Source organism: Trichoplusia ni, chromosome 9 (assembly GCF_003590095.1).
Source record: "Trichoplusia ni isolate ovarian cell line Hi5 chromosome 9, tn1, whole genome shotgun sequence".
Classification (NCBI taxonomy): domain Eukaryota; kingdom Metazoa; phylum Arthropoda; class Insecta; order Lepidoptera; family Noctuidae; genus Trichoplusia; species Trichoplusia ni.
This window is the reverse complement of record NC_039486.1, coordinates 12955508-12983059: the sequence shown is the minus strand read 5'-3', so window position 1 is coordinate 12983059 and position 27552 is coordinate 12955508. Positions and strand designations below refer to the sequence as shown.

General features: G+C 37.1%; 1 protein-coding gene across 2 annotated transcripts; it reads right to left on the bottom strand.

Annotated features, from left to right (window-relative positions):
- Positions 1 to 233: 233 nt before the first annotated feature.
- On the bottom strand, positions 234 to 27552 carry LOC113497470 (protein bark beetle). Of its 2 annotated transcripts, XM_026877031.1 has the most exons (14): positions 26815 to 27552; positions 13279 to 13442; positions 6918 to 13126; positions 6571 to 6782; positions 6198 to 6333; positions 5807 to 6026; positions 5379 to 5504; positions 4979 to 5008; positions 3582 to 3843; positions 2537 to 2738; positions 2150 to 2282; positions 1809 to 1929; positions 1052 to 1688; positions 234 to 827 (listed from the first exon to the last, which is right to left on the bottom strand). In XM_026877031.1, exons 1-14 carry the CDS (start codon positions 27175 to 27177, stop codon positions 544 to 546), a joined length of 9099 nt encoding a protein of 3032 aa, XP_026732832.1. In that variant the 5' UTR covers positions 27178 to 27552; the 3' UTR covers positions 234 to 543. The 2 variants fall into 2 exon arrangements, with proteins under 2 accessions (XP_026732832.1, XP_026732833.1); XM_026877032.1 differs by lacking the exon at positions 4979 to 5008 and having other exon boundaries at positions 544 to 827.

The window sequence follows — 27552 nt, the reverse complement described above, 5'->3', positions numbered from 1 at the left end:
ATTTGTCGTAACATTCATAAAACGTTCAACACAAGGACGGACGTGCAAAATACGTATCTAATATTGCATCATAATATTAATTACAATTAAAAGTATACGCCTTTTAGGTACTCCTATATTTGTGATACATGCACGATTGACTTAACAACAACTTATTAATTATAAGGCATCTATTTCTCCGTAAGTCGTACGTTAGAATTTAATTTGTTTACTTCATTATGAGATCGATCACCTCTGGTAATTTGTATAGTCGTCATGACTTAAACATACATAAAAAATATCTAAAACTAACTATATAGACAGAATAGAAAGATGGAATGTTAGAGTTTACAAGGCACTTGATGTAGATATAGGTAAAATACAAAGTAAATGCATGAAAAATTAAATAAATCGATCAAGACATCATAAGTCAGTCTTTTCATTGCTTTTCTTATACGATATTGTGATCAACTCCTTTTTTCAACAGTCGGCCATCTTGGGCCATGTTAAGTAACTTTTTTAATTTTAACCAACCTCTTTGCAGGTTATATTTTATGGCTTTTCCTACATTGCAGTTTCTAAAGGTTGGCTATGTGATCTGCTTGCTTCTGACATTGGTATGGGACTGGATTCTGAATCCTCAAAATCGAAATTCGTTTCTAGTAGAGCTTCAGACTTGGATCTGTGGTGTAGTTCTGGTAAGGGCGAGTCTTCGAACTCTCGGGATAAGTCCTGAGGGCTGGAGTCGTAGCTCGGGATGTTGTCGGAGGCGGTCGTGTCGTACGCGCTGGAGTACACCGGCGGGTGCGGCGGGCTGGGCAGGTTGTCCTCGTAGTATTGTTGCTGGTCTGAGGACGGAAATGATTAACTATAATTCAGGAACTCGTAAAAAATATGGCGGATGGCTAGGTTCAGAGTCTCATATGATATTCGTAAACTGTGTTAAAATTAATTTATCATAAAAATAGCATAAAAATGATTGTTTTAGCCAACACAGTAAAAGACAATTCTGCATTTTAATTTTCAGGATTGCTAGGCTGATCGCTGTTGATCAGATCAGATTGTAAATTACCTGCAACATTATTCCTCTGGCCGAATGTAGTAGTCGGGGCGGCTCCCGCTTGCGGCTGCTCCGGCATTTTGGACCTTAACTCCATCAGGAAAGACAGCTTTGGTTGAGCACCGTAAGCTCCCGCAGGCGCCCCATACGGCCCGTATATCTTACCAGCTCGCTCCAACTGCCTTTTCAAGTCCCCATCATCAGAATTATCCCTCAAAGGTAACGTATCTGATGTGTAGTACTGAGAGTCGTTGTGGGGGGATAAAATATACTCATCAGGGGGTCTTATTCCCTCGTGTTGATGTAGTATAGGTATTTCTTCTGTTGCAACCGTGTTTATAGAAGGAGCTCCACTTGCTGTACCAGAATTATCTCTGTACCCTTCGTTCCTGAAGGCCAGGTTGCCGTACTGCCTTGCATTGTTCTGTGGTACGGAGTATTCTGGTGTGATGGGTTTCTTAACGAATGTGGTGTGTGTGAGTGGCATGACGTTGGTGTTTGGGTTGTGTGCCTCATAGATGTCGAAGCTCTGGTTGTCGTCGAGGGAGGAGTTGAACTGGCTCTTCTCCATGGATTCCATTGACGTGGTGGATGCTAACATCTTTCTGTAGTCCGAGCCTTTAGTTAGGGTGTCTGTCGACCGGGTACTCTGAGATAGGAAAATCAAAATGAAGATTTTGTATTCTTTGCTAACTTTAAGTGGAAGATTTAGAATTAACATTCTGTATTATACCAAATCACTTATCTAACTGGAACCAAAATTCCTTACCATTTGCGCCAGCTTCCTCCTGTAGGGAGTATCGGGGAAGCCACCGTTAATGCTGCCGATGGACCGCACCGAGTGTAACGACTGTCGTATCGAATTACGCCGCTCTAGTCTTTGTACGTGTCTGTTAAAAATACATTTCGAATAAATTTCAAATACAAATAACAAAGAAATCTTAGAGTTCCAAGAATAAAATATGAATGGAATCTCTCAAATAGCGTCAAAAACTCCGCTATGGACATATCCAGTGCAAATACCAGCTCCATCTGGTGACTCTTTATTGAGTTGATGGCAGTCAATACTTTTATGAAAGAATTCAGTTACAATACAAACTCGGTTCTTACCTGTGTTTAGACTTAGAATACCAGCAGACGAGAGCAGCAGCGACCAGCACAACGGCAGCTAACAACACTCCTATGAAGGCCACGGCTAGCGTGTCACCCTTCCATGACATAGGGTCTATTGTTATCTTTGGATCTGAAAGTAATATTTATGTATGAGTTTTCTGTTTCTTGTAAATTTCTTATTGGTTTCCAGTTCTTTTAGTTTTATAACAATGCTAATAAGTTTCCAGTTAATTATGGCTGTTAAAAGCTAGTTAAAACAACAAGTGTATTTTTTATTACGTTTCCAACAAAATTCGCTATTTTCCATTTAGGATTCCAACCAGAACAAGATCCTGACACTTTCTCTCAAAATTCTTATACTTAGGATCTTACTAGTCAACTCACCAATTTCACAAATGAACGAATTCTTCTGATTACAATCAGTTATATCCACACTCGAAAAGGCAAAGGACGTGCACTGCGACACATATCCAATATGGTTGACCCACACTCGGTCGCCATATTGGAACCACTGGTTCTGTCGACTTATGAACTCGTAAAGCGCTGCGTAGTTGCCCGATATGTATGGCATCGAGGCGTTGTCCGACTGAGGGTGAAAGGGATTTATACAAAAAATGGTTTGTGTAAAAAATTTAGACAAAAAAGGATTGTTGACCCTCTTTTTTCATGTTTTTGTGGTTTTTATAGGTCTTTGTTAATCATATCACATTAATGTCAATCGGTGTTAGTTTGATTTATTGATACGTTGGTAAAAATGTTTCTTTTTTAATTCATTCTCACCATAGGAATGACGGTTACTTACATAAAATATTATTCAATGGGTATCACATCAACATTTATGTTGAAAAAAGGAAACCGATTATCTCTTTAACAGAAGCTCTTTGAATTTACATCAAAATTGTATTTGACGTTGCCCATGTACAGTCATAGGTACATTAAAAGCAAATAAGACAAAACAAAGTCTGACCCCGATATACAGCAAAAAAAGTGAAGTCGTTGATTTTGGTATCAGGTTTGAAGCAATATTATTATTAACCCTTGGCCGTATTTGAGGGGTGGAAACCGGTTCTGAGACGTCGAGGGGTGTCTGAGTCTGACCGATTGAACACGTGAGTTGTGGTCACGTTTCATGGTAATTTACTTTTTGCCTTCGAAAAACTATTAACCACGTGGAATAGCTTAAAATTTAAGCCGAATAAAAAAATCAGGATACTGGATGGAATTTACCAAGTACGCCGTACCGTATAAATAAAATTTGTTTCTCATTACTTTTTTATGTAGAGTTTTCAAAATCTCATTATTCTAGATAGTGCGATTTTGAAAACTCTAAACTCCGAAACTTAATCACTGGTCAACACTACAAACTAATATTGCTAAGATAAAAGAGCGCTGTCATCACCGACAAAATAAAGAAGGTACTCATACTCACCAAGCAGAAATTCCTCGCCTCTTCATACGTCATCGGAGCCCCGACATACATATAACATGTACCGGACACAGCGTCCCACCCTGGGGGACACTTCCCACCACCCAGTACCGTCTGGTTATTCATATAGAACGGTCTGTAATCCACTTCTAAAAGCAACGGGTTGTCACTCTGATCCCTTATACGACCGGCCACTGCTAAAGTCTCGTTGTAACTCCAGAAGTTGTGCTTCGCGTCTATACGAGTCCGCCAAAGATCGAGCGAACTGGAAATATGGAATTTGAATTGTAATTTCCAAGAAAAGATTAATAAGTAAGTGCAGGTAGTTAATGATACAAATGATGAGATAAAGAATTCCGTGAACTACACGTTACAGAAACAAATGAGCTATGATTGTTAACTGTTAATGTTTTGTAAGAAGCTCGAGTTGCCTTCATTAGGAAACAAGTTAATGTTAATGAGCTTACAATGTGATTAGGTGCGTAACTGTGAGTGCTTCTTTTGTCTTAACTGGGCTTTTGTGTTGATCGACAGATAGGATCTAGTGTAACTGTATTATGAAACTATAAGGACAGTGTAGCGAAATCATAAATAATACAAAAGTAATTTACTAGAGGTTAAGTGAACATACTGGTTGCTATATTCTGTCCGTTCTAATAACATTATTTTGAGAGATCGTTAGTATCAGTATAGACAAAAAGTGAGAAGCAACATGTTTCTGATACAATTTGAAATTAAATACGAATTAAGGGACAATGGTTTCAATTTAAATCGAATCGGCGTGTCTGTTAATTATCTAGCTCACTTTTTACAAATCTTTTCAGTTAGGGAAGGCCGAAACAATATGAAATACCCATGCTCGTTAGAAAATACTTAGCAACTAAGGAGAAAATACCACACACATCCCAACCAGTCGTTAGATTTACCGCAGTCGAAGAAAGCGTGTAAAGAAAATAAGATGCTCAAACAACATGCAATGCAAGAAAAATGATCATAATTATGATGTATGAAAATGTTGTCTAGATAAGACTGAATATTGGTCATACTAGAATTGCATTCAAACAATGAAGTTTATTCTTAAATGCTGTGCAAGGGCCGTAACTACAGTAGGAACAATTATTTGCCTCTGAATATAAGTGACGTTTCTACAAGTCTAAATCGCTCTAATGTTTCGTCACTTCTGCCAATCACGTTAGGTTTGTCATTTGCCAAAAACGGTTCCTCAACCGTTATCATTGGAGATACTGGTATCCAGACATGAATCCGAAATCGATATGGTGTATAAAAAGTTGTCAGAATTGGAATGGTCTTCCAAGTCTTATTATGACAAATTGAAATTGTTTTAAAATGGAATTCTAGTGTCATACAAATAGAGTTTAATATAGCTGAATAAAACTTACCTCATAACAGTTGGATTATAGTCAACAAAGCTATGTCCGGGCAGCCATGCAACAAAAACATGCAAGTAAGATATATTGCCTTATAAAATAATACATGCAGGGATTACCATTGAAAGGTGTTTTCGTCCATGTTTTGCCAAGGAAAATTATAAAAGCACATTATTATCCGTAGAATATAATTCGTATTAGCCACAATTCTAAGCAAAAATCCCGACATTCTTGAAACACCACTTGCTCTGTTATAAATGAATTGTTTAAATTTTTCGAGAACATTATTGTAGAATTGGAAATATTTTCAACGTTTCCAGAAACAACTTTTGTGGTAAACTTATCAGATCAAGAGTTTTCCCATAGGTCTTTTTAATTAAAGTCAAGCTTAACATCAATTGGAGGTACTTACATGGACCTATTAACGGTGATCATTTCATAATCGTTGTCAGGGTTAAAGAAGATGTTATCTACGTAGTTCTGGCCAGCTGTTCCTGCTACAATGGTAGCTCGACCTTCGCGGTCTGTAGCGTAGTTCCTATAAGAAAATTTTACAATTATATTAGCCTGGAGGTTAAAGATCAATAATTAAGGTTTGAGTGTTTTAAGCTAGTGGTTGCCCAGTACTTTTCAGTTGCTTTACTTTTTTATCGTATCTAAAAAGGTTTTTATATCGACGTCATCTCCATTTGATCTCAGCGCAGCCTGATTAAAACACTCATGAACATCCGATTTTAAAACATTCAAGCAGCCATAAATAAAAAAAAAAAAACATTTTAGAACCTCATATATCAAAATATCTTTATCAACGACGGTAAGTAGCATTCAAGTCAAACTTACTTATAAAATCCGTTATGCGAGGTAGTCTGGTATATCGGCAGCCGGACCTTATCGAACCCTGATACTTCAAGGATCCTCATCCCGGTGTTGTCGTGAACATAGTTGTGCGTGAAGTTTGACACCACTTGACGGAGGATGATGACGTCACTGTACGGTACGCGGTTCCGGGTGAAATAGTTGCGGTATATCGTTACTTCTTGGTACGGCGAGGATTGGCGACCTGGATGGAAATGTTGGTTAGCTTCAATAGAGCTATGAGGCGATGTGATTCATGTGAATTCTTTTCAGATATAACTATTTGGAAGATACGTCAGAAAATATCTCGCATTATGGAAAACAATAAAAAATAATTATAATGCTTGTAAGAATGAAAGAAAAAAAAATATCTTACCTTCAACTTTCAGACATGGTAAGTCATGGTTAGCAAAGAACAGGTTGTTGTGTATCCATCCACGAAGCGACGTCGCCGATCCTCTAGAGTCAGCTCGAACCAGTAAACCGCCAACGTTATTACGCACCAAGTTATTCTGAAAGAAAACAGTCATGTTACATAACAATTTTACACACTTAAATAATATAAGTTAGTGTTCGTCCTTTTTATAATAAACGTATGCGAGATATAATTCATTGCTCCGTTGCTGATTAAGTTTTCACTTGAACATCCACTTTCTGTTCCATAAAAATCCCAGTGAAAGTTGAAGGAACGTCTTGGTGGCCCAACCTATAACGAAAACTGTAGCTGATAAGCAAAGAGGTTTACTTACTCTGAACACCAATGTCTGTGTGTTCTGTACGTCAACTCTGACAGCAGACGGACATGTCGTAAAGTTTCCGTATAACTTGAGACAGTTATTTAATATCTCGTTCCTTGTGATGGCCACTAGTGGGTTGACTTCGCCTACCGACTGGTATGTGATAGCCCCATCTCTGTTGTTTATGAACTCGCTGCTTGATATGTTGTGCTGGACATCGCGATCTGTAATAAGGAAGTCAGGTAAGTGATACATAATATCAAATAAAAATTGTTCCACTTTTCTTATATAGGAACTTCTTACTTAAGTTTATGCAAGACACTATCAAATTAAAAGGATTAATATAAAGGAATACTTACTGAAACCAATAGCAGATATCGGCAAGGTGACGATCTCAGCAATAAATCCATGAACAGCAGACGCTCCGTTAGCAAACAACGAGACACTGAGACTAGCGCCGTCAGTCTTAAACAGTTTCTTCTCATCAGGCGACCCGTTCTCCAAATAGCCAATCATAGGAGCCGTGATATTATAAATATCACCATCGTACAATGTCAAGGAATCGCGTTTTCCATAATTTTGCGTGTGGTTGAACAGGTTGAATTGTAATAGTCTGAATCCAAACGGCTTCACTCTGTACATACTCTTGAAGATCTTCACGCAATTCACTGGATTGTTATCGTATTTATAATACAACAACACACGCTCTTCCACAGTTATCATTTTGGTGCTATCACAAATGTCGATGAGTGAAAATAAATGGTAGGGTAAATTCAAATCTTTTAGCGGTGTGAAGCTGGACTCATCAGATTCTCTACCCTCCCCAGTTAACGATATGGCACTGACTCCTTCACCTAATATATCATTCACAGAATTATACATCATGTTAATTGTATCGGTGGGTGACACTAAGTTAATGCCATGGTGAGCACACTTTGTAATATTCACATTTTGTATTTTTGGGTTCTTGACTATACTTTGTATAGCTGGAGACTTCTCATTGTGTAGAATACCAGCTCCAATTATTTGCACGTGGTATAACTCGCTTTCAGACTTCTTCATTGTTTCATGTGTGTGGTGATCGTGGATGCGGTGCTCGTATAGAGAATACTCAAATTCTGGGTTAGCGAACCTTATTCCACCCCAATATTCTAACGAATCCTCCAGATTTCTTGTACCACAATGTATGAAGACAAATTCCGAATCCCATTTACATTCGTGTCTATGGCCGTATAGTTGTCCATTCAGTCTAATTGGACAGTCTTCGTAACGGTCTTCAGTTCCTACACATTGCAATGGTTCCGGCCAGGACCAAATACGTGACAACGAATTGCTGTGATATTCCACTCGTCGGTCACGGTCAAAGAATACATTGATTGGATCAAAGCCCAGTTCCCTGCACACAACCTGAGCATTCCTTTCAGTGAATCGATTGTCGCACATCGGAACCCATTGGAGAGTCGTCCTGTTGTAATATTCCAAGAAACCTTCGTTTGTTTTCTCTGCTGTGTTATCGACGATAGAACAATTTCTTCCAGTACATAGCCTTATGGAGTTTGTCATAGTCATTGATTCTAATTGACGTCTGTGTTTGTGGTGACTTGAAGAATACTGGCTGACGTCTCTCTTCGTTATTCTATTGATCTCCACATTCGGTTCCGGAGATAGTGGCCTCATGACTATTGGTGCTTGGCTGTGACCAATGGCCAGAAGAGTGCCCATAACCAAGATACCTACATTTGGTGCAAATTCTAAGATAACGCCAGGGTTTATCGTCAGAATGATGTTTGGCATAACGGTTATATCAGATTTTATAATATACGGAGCCATTCTTGATTCTATGGTGTAGTTTGATAACAACCGACCACCTAACTCGTCTATATCCGTATTGGTAGGACTGAATGAAGCAGAAAGACTGGAATCCATATCGTCTTCTAGTAAATATGGTAGAAATACAGCAATAGCGTGGTTGTTCCAATCATCAAAATCAAAAATTTGATTCCGTATTTCTTTCTCTACAGTACTGCCCCACCAGTTTTCAGTGACGTCCAATAAGTTATCTATTTTCGCCGTTTTAATGCCGGCTAGCAATGTATACTCCAACGCGTTGTTTCCAAACAAGTTTCTGCTGACTTTCACCTTCTGTATTCCTTTAAAACCTATTACGTAAGTAGGATCAACAGATCTTATCAAAGCTCCTCTGCTAACTTGTGCTATAATGTGCTTATTATTCTTCACTTGGTTATGAATGAATAAAGCGTAGACAATACCCATGATTTCGCTTTGACTGTCCATATGGAATTTTACCATAAACTGACCATTATTTCTTTCAATAAAGTTACCATCAATCATCATCTTCTTCTCCATGCCTTGGATAGAGATGAGTCCGGTTTTACAATTATTGTCAGTAAAAATATTCTTAGTTATGTTGACTTCAGCGAAATGGCCATCTACGACAAGCGCAAAGTTTTGGTTGCTACGCCATGTATTATTGTGCATATATACCGAGTGGGTGAAGTTTTCATTATACTGCCAAACATAAGGCAAGCCCACATCAAACCCTCCATGTTTGTTTCTTTCTATAGTATTATCTTGAAGAATATAATGATATAAATTATTAGAACTTCTCAAGTCTCTTGCAAAGTGATATATTCCTTTACCGTTGTCTGTGATCAAACTGCTGTTGACCATAATCGTTATTTCAGTAATATTGCTATCGTGAATATCCCAGAAGGGAGTATTGACATAAATTGCTTCTTCCTTGTTGTGAGCTATTTCACAATTAAATATTTTGATACTTTCGTTAGCTTTTCGTAAGAAGTGATCGCCCAATTCATTGAGATAACGATTGTAGTAAAGCGCTTTAACGCCTTTCGTGTTTCCTTTTATCTTTGAATTGATGACTTGCAGCGTCGGTACAGGTCCTTTCACTATTCTGTTTCTTAGGTTTTGCAATGGAGCAACAATAGTGCTTACAACTAACACGACTCCTCCTAAAGCATTCGTTCCACTTTCATACGTTAGCACGACTCCAAAACTATTACTAGTCGTCGGGAACGTTGATAGATCACGATCGAGACACCATTTAACACTACCTTCATTGATGTTTTGCGAGTCATAAATGCAAATATTTTCTGTTGAGAAATTGTGAATAGGGTTCAGAAGTTGCAGCCCAAGAACATACCCTGGATTACATTTAATGTTGTATGATTTAGCGACATTCTCGCCGTAGCGTTTTGTAAATACAATGTGTCGTGTTTCACCGTTTACTAAACTGATATCTGTTTCATATTCTGGTACCATTATCGGGTGGTAATTAGATTCATCCATATTGAATCCAGGATCTAAGTTAAACCAGCCAGCTATCTCTCTTTGTTGTGGACCAGGTATGTGAGGGTTGTGCGAAATGCCGGCCAAATTGTTGTTTTCTATCACAGATCCATATACTTTCAGACCAAGTTGTTTGAAACTGATACCACTTCCTCTGTTATTGCTGAATTCTGAGTTACGAACTGTATTTACAGCATCGGCTCCGTATAAGTCTGAATACAGAATTCCTAAGCCATCGTGATAATTGTTCGTTATTCTGATACTTTCGAAGCTATGTCTAGCAAAATCGATCTGAAGAGCTGGTTTGAACAGATTTGAAGAATAGTCTAAAAGTCCAGCTTTCTCCACAGTCACATACTGTAAATCAGCACGTTCAGCTATCACGCTAAATCTGACTCCAGCCCAACTAGTTTCGTAACACCTTATTCCGACGTCATTATCATGCGTACAAGAATTCTCAAAATGTTCTTTAGTTTCAGCCTTACATTTGGTTATATCATTATCAAATTCCGTACATTCGACGTTGGATAATATGATGTCCTCGGTAAGGCCAGCTGACGGTATTTCGTTGGGCTCTAAGAACCAATCGTCTGGATTTAAGGCAAGTCCAAGTTGATTGCAGACTAAAGCAGCATTAATTATATTCCATCTATAATTGCATACGGTTCCCCATTTATCGTCTATTCGTACTTGTAATCTACCTTCATGTTGAGTTCTACCACCTAAAAGTCTTATAGGCACAATAGGCTCAGTATATCCTGGTGTGGTAGGCTCAAAATCAGTTTCGTAAACACTCTCATTAGTCATTATTACTTCTTCCTTCAAAGTAAATGTAATATCATTGGGACGTTTTCCTCTTGCGTCCAATTTACCCGCGACCATAATCCCGATAGCTGGCGGGAATTTCAATATTACGCCGGATTGTAAAACTAGTTTTCCTCCCGGACGAATATTAATATCCTTATTAACATCGTACTCTCCTTGTCGAAGTATTTCTATGCCTTCAACCTCACCGCCGACTACGTAAGTACCCGGTACATTAAACTGCGGTACGTACAGTGAATTATAATTTATTTGAGTAGCTCCTGGGTTGCTACTATGTAGTAAATATGGCATGTAAATAATTTTAGCTAAATTATATCTATCTTTTCTATGGAATAATCTATTGTAAACTTTTTCTTCTTCGCCGAATCCGAGCCAGTTGTAGGTACAATTTAGAATCTTACTCTGATCTTCCACGTGTGAGCCGATTTCATATTGTGCTTCTGGGTTGTTTATGATATTTCTGTATACGTCAATGTTACTTGAAGCTAATACTATCGTAGCGGCGACTCTACTTCTTGGTGTCAGTCTTGAAGATATACCTTCTACCGGCTCAAAAGGTTCTCTTATCTTATTATCACGAAGGAAGTTTCTTGAAAATAGTATGTACTGTAGATCACTGTATGGAGATAAACCCAGGTTAACGACAAACGGACCTTTATTTCCGAAGAAATAATTGTGTTGAATATGAAATCGCGCCGGTAATATTTCAAATTCTTCTAAATACTTCCCTTCTATTCGATTCATAATCACTATTGCACCATAATTACCGTGTTCAAAGTAGTTATATTCAATCCGTCCATTTATATTGAGAGCTGGTTGGATCTTTAGAGGTACTCTTTGGTTTTCGTAAAATCTATTATGTCCTACTTGTAAATTGAGCAATCTGGCCGGATTGTTATATCTCCAACAAGTAAATATCTCTATTGTGCTTTCCACGCTTGAATTAAACCAATTACCAGTAATGTTGACCCAACTGTCTCCGCAAAAGTTACCGTGCAGTATTCCAACATCCAGATTTTTAAATATTTCTGAATATTCTACAGCTGTGGTCTGATTTACTGGAATGTATTCTGTTTCTTGAGTATTATTAATCCATACGGCGATACCGTATCCTTGATTGGAGCTCAGTATACTTCTCGATACGTTTCTATTTCCTCCAGTCACGGTGATGTTGATACCATCTCCTTGGTTAAAGGAAATTCTACTTTCAGTGACATTAACATCTCCAGCTCCACTAACGACTTGTAGACCAGCCACATGATTATTATTGGATATAGAAGTGCGATGAATGTGGATCTGGGATCTGAGGTTTTCTATGACCACACCTCTACCATTGTTGTCCGATATAATTGTATCGGTTACGTTTAAATCATACGTTTTGCTGGTGCCTGACGTCAACCGTAAAAAGCCTGTAATATCGGTCCTCGTGTTAGCATGAAATCTCACGTACATGCGGTTCCTCGTTGACGTAACACTTTGCGGTCGAGTCTGATTTCTAATACTGAATGCTAATAAAAGTTTATCCTCAGTCGTTAAACCGTCGTATATAAATAATTCACCGGTATTGTTTTGATTAGTCAGGAGTTTTATAAAGCTTAATGTAAGTACATGGTCGGGTCTGGTATAAAACTTTTGATGGCAATCCCTTTCCATATTAGAATATCGTGATTGTTCAATTGACATTTGAATTGGAAATGTCTGACTGGGCGTAGATGCCAATGTGCATAAATCGAATATTTCGCTCCTGTCGAGCCTTTCATCGATATTCATTTCGTGCACCACGTATTTGACCCCGTCGCCGCCGTTGTCGTGAATCAAGCAATTCTCGATCCTAGCCATACCATACGTAGAATTCACATACACGCCATATCCTCTATTGTTTTGAATCGTGCAATTGTTTATAACTATGGGAGCGTTAGGTGACGTCACATTAATCGCATTGAACGCTGCGTTCGATATTTCTATGTCTTCCATAACAGGTGGGACCCCAATAATATCTAAGGCACTTGTTGCATTGTTGTCTCTACCTAGACCTGCATATTTGATGGTTACGTGTTCAAGTCTTGACATTGACGTAGGAACGTATAGAGTATTTACTGCGGTGAGTATTCGTTCGTACACTGCATTCTCGAATCGTATTCCTCTCCAGTGCCGTCTAGCACCGGACAGGTCATTGACATCGTGATGTGGTGAGCACTGGATGGCGAGATCAGGATGATAGTCACAGACACCTGAGCCGAGTTGTCTAGAGTTCCAGTCACATTGGAAGAGATCGTATTCAGTTCCTTTACACTTTGGTTCTTCGAATAAAAGTCTTGCTCTCCTTTCAGGTTGGCGATCCATCCAGTTGTAGAAAGATCCGCCCATGAAACCTAATTGCCTGCACGCCGTCTCCATGTCGTTGATCGTCCAACTGAAAGTGCGAAAATAATATTAACAATAAGTACCAATACTTAGTTCAATAATTAATTTGGGTAAGGTAAGTAATTAATTAGCGCTCCCGTTTACTTTGTTGTTAGGACCAATTTTTTAATACTTGTTATGTGTATATTTATTGATACTAACTTTCTGGAGTTCGTGCATACTGATCGCCATTGCCCTCGATGTAACAATTGCACTCTTCCAACTAAGATGGACGGTCCATCTACTAGACGGATATCCGGAATAGGTTTTGCTGCCCTAAGCGGCTCCTCTGCACTTGTGAACGTTATTCCGTTTTGATTTGCACCCTGAAATAAAAAGAAATATCAAGTTAGTCAGAATTTCTAGAAGATCATACAATTTTTTGTCCAAATATAATATTATTAAAAATCTAATCGAGAAAAGTACTTTTACAAGGTAACAAACGTAATTGGCGCCATTTATTGCCAGGCAAACGTACCAATATCGTGTAAATGACCGCTAACGCAATTAATCGACACCAGAACCGAATTCATGTTGTATTTTATAGTAAAAGCGAGGAAATTGTTTCAGGCATGGTTTTCTAATCAAACCTTCTGTTATCACTTTCCCACCAATACACATTCGTGCTTTATATTCATGCCTATTATGGTTACTAACCGGTCTTGTCTTGATCTATGAGTATCACAGACGGCCATTTCTCTTTATGGTAAGAAGGGATGCGTGCATCGTAAACAAACTTATCTAAGTAATGCATCTTCTTTGAAACATTCAAACGTAAACGAGTTTTGATACATTACGGATTTAACAGTTTGGATTTTATAGTTAAACTGTAAAAATAATGGACGTGACGCCTACACTCAACTAGACTATAAAATTGTTAAATCATTTCTCTCTATGCTTTGTTGAACTTGTTCAAAACTCTTGAGAAAAAGTTTAGCCAATTATGGCTCATCGGGAAATAAAACACAAAAGAACGGCAACGAATGTTTTTAGATGCGGATTTTAATTATTTGGCATCATTTCGCTATAGAAAAAACATAACGGAACAAAAGTTGCGAAAAGGTTTGCCTTAAAATCCTTTTACATTTAATCCTTGGTCGAAATTGGCCGTAGCCTATTTCAGGTTCAGCAATATTCACTTAAAAATAATTATATTGTTAAATCGAAAGTTAGCCTTTAGGCTAACTGCACATATAAAGATCGCATCGTGTTGTGTATTTCGCAAGACATTGATTAGAGAGTAAGCGAAGCACTGAGGGTGAACTAAGAAGAATAGACGGATGTGTGAAGCAAGAATTTACAAAAACCTTTTTAAACCAAGTGTTACCTTGTAAATTCACCTGTCCGTAACATTAGAATGTTGATACTATGTAGAAATCTCGTAGGAAACGGTTTTGAGTATTTCTCCAAAAACATCCTGTGCAAGCAGTATCGTGTAAATAGAAAAAGTTTATTATCTCTGGGAAGCGGACGACATGGTGCGTGGGTCGCTGATAGTCATGTTTTTTGTATCTTGTGAACTTACTACATTAATTTTATAGGTACTTGTTTAATTAATTTAACATTCATTTTACACATGTCACATGTCAAAATAATATTATATATTTTTACGCGTAAATAGTTAATGATGATACAAAACAATCATACAACAGGTCTAAATGAATACTAGACTGTTCAAACGTATGATAAATTGACAAATATTTACATATTTGAGTCGGACAACGGTAGTAACACGAATGCAATAGTAGTACTCGTACGAGTAGGTAGCGAGCATGATGCATCACGCACGCATTTCATCGTACACGCACGATGCGCCCTTGCACTTCGTCGCTATGACTTCCTGCCTTTTCACACCACCCTATTCATATGGTCACGAACTACTGCCCAACTGTTACCTAACCGCTGCTAAATAATTGGAATGTGCATGATGTCATTTAGATCCTCACGAACGATCGATTTTTATCATTATTTAATTGAGACATGTCGGTTAACAAAACAGAATGAATATCTGCAAAATATAGAGCAGAGCTAAGTAAAATTTACAAAGGAATGACCATACAAAAGCGTAACATATTCTAGTCAAATGTATGAGTGAATTATTTTGTGCAAGTCTGAATAGCCTAGAGGTTTTCGTTGGCGTAACATGTAGGCGTCAAGTCTAGGTGTGTCGCAATAAACTGTCTGAACTTTAAGACTGCCCGTTCAAATTTCAAAGAAATGAGAACTAAAAAGGTAGGCTAACACTTTCAAAACTTAAAAGAAACTGAGTGAACCTATAACCAATAATGTAGCACATGGACAAATCGAAGTGATTTGCGTGAGCACGACTGCCCAACACAATACCCAAAGACGTTTAATTCTACACACGTCATTGAATAATTTAAGGCAGGTCGTTAGACGTCCGTTAAATCGTTACGCGAGGCTAACTATCGACTCATAAAAACCCCCACAACATCCAATACGGGTAAAAAAGCTAAAGGACGAGGCAAGGACACCGGTTTGAACTGTGAGTCAGCAGTTGAGAATGACGAGTTTACACTGGGCGCTTAGTTTATACATGTAACTCCTAGTTTTGAAATCACATCCTGTGTAGAAAGGCATTTTTTTTATGTATTATCGACCTGTGCTAGTGTCTACTTTAGCAACATTCAAGTTACTGTAGGCTGCGAGTTTGGAAGTCTTGCCATTAATTTTGATAACTTGAAAGGCGAAGCCACCCGTTTTCGAGACCAAGGTAACGTGTTGAATTTATTATACATTTTTAAAAGTCTGGGTCTCGGATACTGACCTAGAATTTAAATAAACCTAACAATATTTTCTCACACTAGAAGTTATGGTAAATAAAAGAACTACTGCTATAAGATAATATAGAAAAAAAATGCGTGTTTTGTAGGTTAGAACCTAGGACATAACATACAGATTATCCAATGTTTGAAAAAATCGCAGACAGCTTATTATGCCATTTTATGCTTATTAACGCCGACGAAGGTCAATGTCAGAAATTCTCGAGCATACGATTACCATTTCTATAATATCTATTACATAATAGCATGTCTCGCCGACGTTGTATTATTTGTAGACAATGATTGATGGCTCGCAATATCTTTAAACCTTTAATAATTTAAACTGTATTATTAACTAGAATCATGCAGTGTTTTCTAGGAGAGATGTAGTTTTTGCGAGATATAATTAGGTATGTGTTTACGGGACTGTCTATCTTACAAGAATTTGCTTACCTCATAGATATTAAGCGTAGAGTATGTACTAGGTCTGTGGCTTCGCTAAGTTAATAATAATTTAGTGCCCTCAAAACAAATAGCCTGTATTTCTCTCAGATTTTTTTATTCTAAACGATTTATTTGGTATCCGTACCACCATTTTCCTATAAGATTTCCAGTCCAGGTGCAGTTGATAAAGAATATTTATATTCAGAGAAGAGCTCAGCAGGTACGGCGTGTATACACCGATTGTTTCAACTATTGTCTTACTTGGTTTACGGTATTGGACGTTCAAGGCAAATTCCAAGTGTAATGGCAGTCACTTCCTGCGTCGGCAGCGTCGCGTGGAATCCCTAATGAGGGTTCCAATAAGTCGAGGGAGTTTAGTTATTTTGTACTATTGCAAGACGGGACCTACTTATATAAATGGCGTTATATCATGCAATTGGGTGCAGTTATTATATCTATAGTCTAAAATGGGAGTTTTTAATGTTGCAACTTTAGACGGAAAAACAAAAATATGGATTTATTTGTTGTTCGTTTATTTGTTGATTACATATTTTTTATTTGTTGTCTCATAAAGAAACACACTTCGAAACAGGTAAATTCGCCGGAGAATTAGAACGTTAACAATTACACTTAGTGATATTTTTTAGACAGGCACCGCACGTGCCCGTCTTTGCAACTCCTATTAACCAGAATCCACAACGCCAACCAACGAATACCAGTGCGACATTTCTTCGAAGGGATATGCTATGGGCACTATGCTCTCTGATTAGAGAAATTCTTGAACAAAGTGTCTGGACTAGCGGTCCGTGCTTCCGCCGATTTCTCCGTACACCATGGATCGTGCTCGTTATCCGCCAAGTAATTTATACAACTGCTATTTATGGCTGTCTGGATTCCCATGCCTCGGTCACGCTGACTGCTTTAAAACGACCGCGACGGACTATAAATAGGGTCGCATTTAATCAAAACAAATAGAATTTAAGTTATTGGAGATCGTGAGGTTTTATCTTAATTTCAACTTTTTTTTCTGCTACTCAATGTAGCAGAAAATGTTATCTGGGTGCATCGCACATTTTAGAACTTGATGAATTAAGGTAGATTGTTCCAAATTAATAAATGAAAGCTTGTCGATCAAACTGTATCCGTTTAAATTTAATAAAATGCTCCACAGGAAACCATGAAACAATTAATGTAGAACAATTGACGTCCGAGATGCGAATTGAACCGGCACTAAAGCACAGTTTTTACAAACACCATAATAAAGGATTAATTATCGTGGAACTCCATCCAGTGACCGGTTCGCAAATGAACAACGAAATTGATAAAGATCTTTTTGCTAATGACATTGTAAATTGTGACCGTTTACCGTTAAAATTTACGTGGACGATAATATTAGGCTTCAATAATGTTAATTTTGAATAAATATTAGCCAAGATAAACCGACTAAAGCGAGAGACAGAGCAAGTATAAACTTATGTTCTCCCAAATAATTAACTTAGATGCATTAAACGATGTATATGATTACAGTTATGGCCTCACACTTCCATTCAAAAGTTCATTGTTCTCTGACCTGCCAAATTATAACCACTGCAATGCTATTTATGCTGTGCAAATCATTTTGTAAGCATTGTCATAATACAATAAACCGTGTTACAATTTCCAGGAAACAGTTTCTAAATTTTAGCCTCTATTTTTTCGTAAGACAGGATGGGGTTGATTGAGCAAAGATAAATTGGAACCGCGTTTTGTGACCGATAACGGACGTCTAACCTCGAAATGCAAAGCCTGTCTTGTTTTTACAGAGTCTCGTTGAGATTTAGGTATCTCTCAGGCCTAACGTGACCTTGACTGAAACTACCAAATATACTGTTATTTTGAATGTAATTTGCCGCCTTCTGATGGCACAACACTAACACACAAACATAAGCATGTGTTAATCTTACGGTCTACGTTCCTCTTCATCTATGTTTGGTTATATATTATCATTAAGCAATTAACAACTCTTGCCTTATCCTTACACGCATTCAAAGGAATATTATTTATACATTGAAAAGATATGCCTATTTGAAATCTTAAACTCAATAATCACGATAAGTTCACCATTCTTGGTAACATACTATAATGGTATTATAGGCACACATATTCTGAGCAAAGCATGATTTCTTATTGAAGCTCTCTTATAATGGATTACGACATCACGATCCTGGCTTGGTAAATATTCGTGTTGCAGCAAATACCAGGTTGTTCACCTAACAAGCTCGGAGAAATAGCTGTTTTACTTAACCGCCTTTCTGTTATTCTCGATTTGATTTATGTTTTATTTTCACGACATCTAAGAAATCTTACTTTTTCAGATCAATATCAGAAACTACTTCGTTCTAGAAAAGATACAAATCAAAAGGAAATGTCATAATAATGGAGGCTTTTACCAGTCACGAGCATTTTTCACAGATCAACGTAGAGCGAGTCCATTTGTCACGCTTTTCACAATCGCAACCAGAGCGGGACGATGGTAGGTATCTCCCGTGCCAAATGTCAAGCGAGACCAAAAAAAAACGGGCATGCAGCACTCAGATGCGACAAATAGTTTTCTTTTTATTTAGTAGGATGGTCAGAAACAAAAAGTTTCAACTGGAACGCGTTCCACCATTTATTACAATTTCGTCCAATTTTATCTGTCAGTCAAACAAGAAGCGTGTTCTAATAAGCGTCTAATCAGTTTCATATCAATAGAATAAACATTGACAAGTAAATAATCTATAAGTGCCCACTACACTAAGTTCCGGAAGGTGCGGTTTGATAGCGCATTTTATACTGTTTCATAAATTCTTTTTACTGTCATTTGTCACCTTTGTAATGTGGTTAGAAACAACGTTGGCACTACTTATTGTGTTACAGATTACACAATAGCCTTTGTCCTGGATGTTTATCCCAGGTGAGTTGTACACGCTCGTACTGGCATTACCAGCTGTGTGAATCCCAAGACATTCATTTCTCAATTCCCTTTGAGCTCGAGACTTAGGGTCATAAGCCTCAGACGTTAATTTGATTTATTAGTCAACTTTAATGTAATGCATTCTATTAGTAGACATTTTATTTATGAGCGTTGGGCAAGAAGCTTTTTAATATCTACTTTCAGATAACAATGAAATGCGTTTAAAATAAAGGATGATGAAAAAAAAACTGAATTAGAACTTATCAACTCAACTTTATTTGTAGTCAAAGAATTCATATATGACTGTCGTCACAATATTCTCAAATGGCACGTTTTGCGGAAACTTTGTATAATAATATAAAAACATCTAGAATTACCGATACGTGATCGGCGACGCCTTTGAAGAGGTTTTTTGTAGAATAAAATGCATCGCAGCATGAACTGGGTTCTTGTATGAATGGAGTCGTTTACGCAAACCAGTGACTCGAACGAGCCTCGTCGACGTAACCTCGAGTAAAATATACGGTACAAGTAACAGGAAATTGAGTAATCAACACAAATTATAAATATTTACGTGTTTATATAGAAATTAAGAATATCACATATGTATTTCTTCTCTAACGATCTTACCAGGTCAGTGTCATTTCCTTAGTTGTATAATGTGTCGTCATGTGTCGACGATTGCTCTTATATGTTTGGGTAGTTTGTTTACAAGGAAGTATTTAGCTCTTGGTGACATTGGCCTATTCTTTACCATATATTCACTGAAGCAAAAGCCAAGATCTTACTATACTATACTATATATAATATAAATAATTTTCCATCTTCCTTACTAAATCATATAGGTACAATAGTGAAAGTAAAAGCAAGATGTAATAACCGCTTTACTGAGAATGATAATCTTGTTTGTTGAAAGATAGTTACAGCAGCTGTAATATCTTATAAATATTACGAGAATCATTAAGTATGTTTATATATAGGTCCGCTGGGTGCGTGTAAAACTGCTCACGCGCTGCAATGCATTTGCGCAACACATGCCTGTAGTACATTCACTGATTTTCAATGTAAATATGTCAATGGATAAAGGAGGCTGCATGCCTTTGAATAAGATGCTCATTCAAATTTTTTTGTTTATGGAATACCTAGATTATCATGAGTGTTTAATAAAGCACAGTATTCAATAATTTCATATTGTACACTTGTTTATTGCAAGTGATCAAATATGATAATTGGATACCTGATACTGGATACATGTGAAAATGATTCTATGAATCCGCAGTTCGCACGAAACATGCGTCTAGTAAACAAGTATTCAGTCTTAACGACGTAAATGTTTCGCATATAATGGTTTAGCAAATAATGATTTTAGTGAAAACTAACTTTCAAATCGTACAAATCAAATTCATTGCATAAAACGAAACCAATTGCGTTATATGCGCAAAATCTAACCATTAAATGCTCGTCAGTTTTGTAATCCAAAAGATATAACAATGTAGAAATTTTTGCACACTAAACGTTCAGATAAATTAAATAACTACATTAAGTGTTCAATACATTGCAATAAAAACCGATTAAGATGTTCCATAAATCACAATTTACCGGACTGAAAACCATCACGAGGAAATTGTTTAAATGAAAAGACAAAAGAATTCATAACATTTCACCGGCGTTCGATCAACATTCAAGTCCAACGAGACAACAGTTTTACACCTGCCCACTGTTCCACGTCATGACGCCGCTAACTGGATGACAGAGTCGCAACATACAATCATGGGACAAAATTGTCACTTAAACACATCGCAAATCAGGGTTTAAGACAGCATGAAACACGAGCGTCAAGCAAGGCGTAACTGCAGAGGCCGTAACGAGATCGCAGCGATATCGCGAGACATTGAACTCACACCCACCGCTGAGGTTTCCAGGCCGTTTGTTATACCATCGCATTATTAGAGCAACATGAACCACCGACGAAAAACACCGGTCTCTATTATACTGCAAGTTATGATTCTTATCGTCAATCTTGACCGGTTGGGTTTATTTAGAACTCCATTGCATAGATATTATTGAATCTGTTGTGAAATATGTGACTTTTTCCTTAACTTGTCTATACAATAAATAAATAAAAGTGCATTCTTTATGAAGAGTAACATCAAAAGCAGCCGGCCTTAGGCGGTCTCTACTATTAACAATTACTTGAAACTAGCTAGGATTCATTGATTGGCAAGGTCTAACACATAAAGTGTTATCTGGAAAAGTTAAATGGCAAGCATTTAACCTATTAACTACATTTAATTCTGTTCTCACGGAACTGATATCGTTGATATGTTTTTAAGAGAACGATGCCTTGTCCTGTTTCAAATATTCAACAGTTTTTATTAAAAATTACAAAAAGAACAGTCAATCAAAGAAACATAACGGAAATAATTTAAAAAATATTTTGAATTTTTCTTTTTACCAAAAGTACCGTAATAGCAAATCTATGTATAATCATATCCGTTTTAATAACCATATTATTACAAGTCAATGTATTCTACCGTGTTACACATTTCTATTTAGTTTGTGACTCTCCAAGTGTGACGTACTTGCTTCATATTGCGTAACTCCTCATACCAGGCCCAACCGCAACCCAGTTTAGCTGCAAAATCAATGACCTACTCTGTACTGTTAGCTGGACGTGATCGTGACCTCGAAAATTACCGAAACAAGATGACTGTTCAGAGAAATTGTTTGTACCCCGAACAAAAGAATTATTTCCGCATTCGGTCACTACATCAATCCACAAGCAATCTCAGTAAATTTCTCCGCGTACTTATAAATTAATTTTCAGTAACTAGGCATGAAAGATAACTGCCTCAACCTGTTCTTCGAGTTTCGAAGGAAGCTTGAACCTAATCTTGACTTCAAGGAAATTGAATCATAATACATCTTTCTGATTCTGATAAAATGCTGTTATTTTGCAGAAATAATAAGGATATATAATTATCATGACAATGTGTCATCACTATCGAGGAACGCAATGTACTCAAAACAAAGGCTGATAAGAGTTTTCTCTGTCTAGAGGAAGTACAGTGAGTGACACGGTGTTATAAAATGTTTAATTTACGATTTGGAGGAAGTATAGGAAGTCCCTAGTGAACACATGTCATGAGATATGAGTCATCTCGGCCATTACCAAGAATCCAAGAAAGTATGTAAGTATTATGAAAGAGAGTGTGATTCGTTCACTGATATTTTTTTGGGTCGAAAGCAAACTTTCACTGAAAACTGTTCAGTGTCTGACTTGCAATCATTTGAAAGCAATAAATTGTTTCTCGATGGAAAAAAAAATAACGAAACTTTATTTAACTATTTTCATCGGAATAAATAAAACTAGCTTCAAAATGTTTAGGAATGAATGCATTACACCGGTAAATGAGAAACAATAGATTTTTTGGAAGATATAGATCAGGTTTACCGGTAAACTGTTCATTAAGGTTAATTAACTTAAATGTCATCTAAGATACAGGATATGAGTCATCGAAACTGTGACGCCATTAAAAAGTATCACGAAATGATTCAGAGAAAACATTTGTATTTGATATGAGTTAGCCCGTTAGAAGTCAAATATTAATTGATGATTAATGAAGTAGATTGGATAATTAATCTACTAGAAGCAGTAAAGTGCAGTGTTAATTTTTAGTAATCAAAAGGTAACTAAACAATAGTCATCTTGTAACCTGCCGTGTACATGTAAATGTGGAATTAAACATAGGTAGTAGGCAAAACATTTCAATTACTCATAATTATTCAAACTGCATAGGTTATCAAAGTTTGTCCTAGTAACTTATTGTAAAATCAATCATGAGCTTTGTGGAGCGAATAATATTGATTGCATAATTTATACGACTGATTCTGGTGAAACAATTATATTTCGCAGCATTTTATTTGAAAATAGCGAGTTTGAAAAATTCGCTATACATGTCAGGCAATCCGAAACTATTACTATTCATTAAATCATGTATTAAACAATTTTTTCATTCATTTCAGAAACGATATAATAGTATCATAAATGGATAGTCGATAGTACTACTTTTTTTTACAAACTTTCATGCCACTGCTAAAAAGCATCGAAGTGATTCATTTGTTCAATAAGAGACTACTGATTGCTGATGATTCACCTCCATGTGACGTAGGTATGCACATAATATGTAAGTAATCTTGCGTGACATTACACAAACAATAGACTGTAAAACTTACATTATTTTTTCTAGCTTTGTTCATAGATACATTTTAATAGTTTATTCCTTCTTGGCCACAATGCTTTAAGTCTCTATAGCTTTTTAAGCTAACAGACCAAATAGCTACAGCACAGATAGGAACTCACATCCGCAAAAGAAGCAATAAGTTCATTAGCTCCAACAGAATTTATCAGTCACAGTAAATCAATACATTTTAACATCGCCTAGAAACCGTAGATTTAGGTTCATTAACCTTTGAAAGTACATCTTTAACATGAAGAACAAAGGATCTCATGAGGACTACCTACTCAACGACTATTATCAAGGGTCTTTAAATGCAAATCCAGTCCTTATGATTCAGAGTAAGCGCCGTAGCCGCTCGATAATAACCTTCAAGGTTGCTGTACGGTACTGGAATAAATAGGTTATGTTAGCCAGTCATCCGAGACCGTTGAGTGTCTTCTAGTAACTGTAGTTTAAAATGGATGGATTACGGTGAGCGATAAGGGGTCATTAGCTGCCGCCAGGTGCAGCATGCACCTTTCCTAGCGCGTAAAATGCGATAATGTAGAAAATAGTTTCAAATACTTTCGTCTTGGTATAAAAACAATCAAACGCTAGTAAGTCCACTCACTCATGACTGGTCTAAGCTAAACAATAGCCTAACGCGTGTTTGAAGTAAGATGTATGTAACTACGAGAGTACCATTGATACATTTTATCTTGTTTACAGATCTTGACACAATTATGATATGAGTTCTAACACCATAGCGTTATTTCGGCTAGATAGATAAGGAAAACTGTTACAGAGGTTTTCCAAGCGTTCAAATGGCTAGCCACAGTCACAATTTTATGCAAATTGTGACTGTGGTTATTTTGAGATTGAGTATATCCAAAAAAGTAACAGAGTCAGTGAAAGTTTTGCATGTAAACAGTAATTTTGCCGTGGTAAACCAACTGCAAAAATAAATCACGTAATACTCTCGTCTGACTCAATCTTTTGTGGTCAATGCAGGAATGTTTGAAGACTAATAAGAATTCTGTATTGGAAACACATTCTTATATTAAAAAGCTTCATTAATTCCATTTCTAAAGAATGAAACTGAATCTTGCAGTTGCAGCTTGCAGCAGTTGATTCTTACATAATATTTACACACGATATTTAAGAAGTTCTTAATGAAAATTGCGTCTGAGACTGGCGAGGGTAACAAATATATAGTAAACAGTCATTGGAAGTAGGACAAGGACCTTCAGCTAACTATCGCTACTATGTTAAATTCCAAAGCTTTGTAGAGTAGAGTCTAAGCTCTAAACGTTGAAAACAATAAACAACTTACTGGTAATTACACACAATTAGAGTAATTATCATATATCGTAATCTGAAGCAATGGATTCGTCCATTAACTAAATGGATAAAAGGGAACAAAAAGGCTAATGATTTTTGCGTATACATTGATGACTTATTCATTAACTTTTCTACTATTGTCAAAGTCCCTTTGTGGCTTATAAACACAATGAACTAACGTGGGATACTTTCCTCTGATCAAATGGCATTCTACCGTGGAAGCCCGGATTCCATTCTAGAGAATCAGACATGCGTAATTTAATCTTTTATTCTGTAATGCACATCAAAGGTAATGTTGTGTTGTATGAAATCAAATGTGTAATTTTTATTGTGCAAGCAATCATAACTGCATAAGATACTTTATGATCAACTTGAGAATTTATGATAATTTTATCTTCGAAAGCACTTAACGGTTTCCACTTGGGCCTTGATTCTCAAACACATAACATAAGATAATTGGATAGGCATCACAATGTGATCTTGGTTTAATTAAAACACTTATTAGCAGTTTAAGTTCCCCCTTGTTATCACAATGACAAAGCAAGATGGTTAGATACAGAGATCTAAAGCTATAGATAATCTCAGGAAGAAGTTCTTCCGACGTAATGGAAGGAAGTAGTCTATCGTAAAACACAAGGGGAGTGATTTGTCCAAGCTGATTGAATTAGCGAAAGGATGTCGCACCAATCCCGGGGTCGGCGCGGGTCAGGTGCCGCCGGCGTCTTTATACCATCAGCTGCCGTCATTAACACGTGTACCTCATCAACATATTATGCTGCATTACTCATTTATTAAGACCAGTAAGCCGAATAACGTTTATAAAATCATTATTGATGTCAGTAAGGAAGATTGCTGAAGAGAGTGCATGTATGTACGAATGCAGCAGCGCTTTTGACTTATTCAAAAGACCTTATGAGATCTTTGAAGTCTAAAATGGAACCTCTAGCTAAGTTGAAACAGCACTTCGATAAGTTATAACTAACTTCTTTAATATGCGTGGAACTATTCCAAATAACTACTCCGGATGCCTTACGAAGCACACAATACACAAAAATTGGAGTTTACTAGCTTGTAATAAATCAGATTTTTGACCAGATTACTAACTCAGTGTGCGGACAATTTTACTAACGTCTTTATTTGTTGACTTAATGTTTAAGATGTTTGCTATCTAATAACAAAAAATAAGACAAGTGATCGCTTCGTAATCGAGATCGTAAAAACGCCAGTTTAAGCGTTATTTTAGTATTCCTTTTTCGAAAGTATGACAAATGGTACAAACATCAATGTTTGCCTGAAAAGTTAGTTCAAGAGCTGGATAATAGCGCTTTATTTCGCAATGTTATATAAACTCTTTAAATATTTGCTCGACATACAAACAGGTGAGTAAATCAATATCAGTTGAATGGGCTCGATACGTCGCCCTTATCAAAGCAAGGTACGTGCCGTTATCAAAAACTTATCAATGCCGTTTATCGATGTATAGTGATCAATAGTCAGCCAGGATTTTTTTTGGGAACTCTTCAAGGGAAACAATAGATTATAATTAAGGTAATTTTATTTGATAGTGGTGTCTTCAAGTCAAAATTCTGATATAAATAAATAATCAGCAGTAAGTAGCTGTTTATGGAAGAAAATGTATAAATGCTAAATAAAAGCAATTTTGATTCGTTTTACTCTAATCAGAATCTTACTTGAACTACTCTCTACTCTACAACATTAGCGCGCAAATATTATAAATCTATAAATAAAAACCCAATTATAAATCTTAGCATTTCTGGTGTTACCTGTCTATTTTAGTAAGTAACGGCTACAAATGAACAAGCTATTGAATTTACTTAGCACGCACAGGTAACGCTACCACAAAGTATGCAAGGAAGATCTTGCGGTACTTTTCATCAAGGCACAAAGATTTCTTTGATCAAGGCAAGCTATATTCCCTTTAATTTTAAAAATGTATTTTGATGCCGGTACTTACCACGGCGACTAGCTTCCCGCGCACCGTGATGCCGATCATCGGCGCGAACCGGACTTCGACTCCCGGCTCCACCACCAGCTCAGCATCTCGTTCAATGAGCAGGTCATCCCGCAGTAAGTACGGGCTACCGTCAGGCTTCCACACCGTGCGTCCCCCGGTCAACACCCCGCCTGACAACTCTGTCAGACCTACCGACTTATTCAGATAAGGCTCTACCGATGCCGACCCTAGCTCTTGTCCTTTACATTCACTAAAGCAACAAAGAACCGTTATGATGAACACTAACACTGTCCTCCACTTATACTTGGTGTCGCTAAACTGACTATGTCTCTTTTGCACCCCCATATCTTTACAGCACTCCATTATTCACTAACTGAACACAAAAATATTCATTTCACTTTTATTAATACTCCTCACCTGCTGCAACCTATTTCCAAACTTATCCAAACATTGCACAGGTAACTCGTCACTATACGACACAACTCATTTTCATAAATAAAGTTACAGTTATTATTTGATCATCGAATATAGGAGAAAATTTGAATCAAAACAATTCATAACGAAACAAAGGTGGGGCTGGTAAAATAAAACAAGCAAAAATACGCGCTACGGCGCGACCGTTGAACGAAGTCGTTTGGCCGGTTTCTTTCGTGTTGATTCCTCCTCCCTACCCTCCTCGTATAACGACCTCACTCACTCACTCATTCCATCAAGCAAGAGCCTTCTCCCCACTACTTT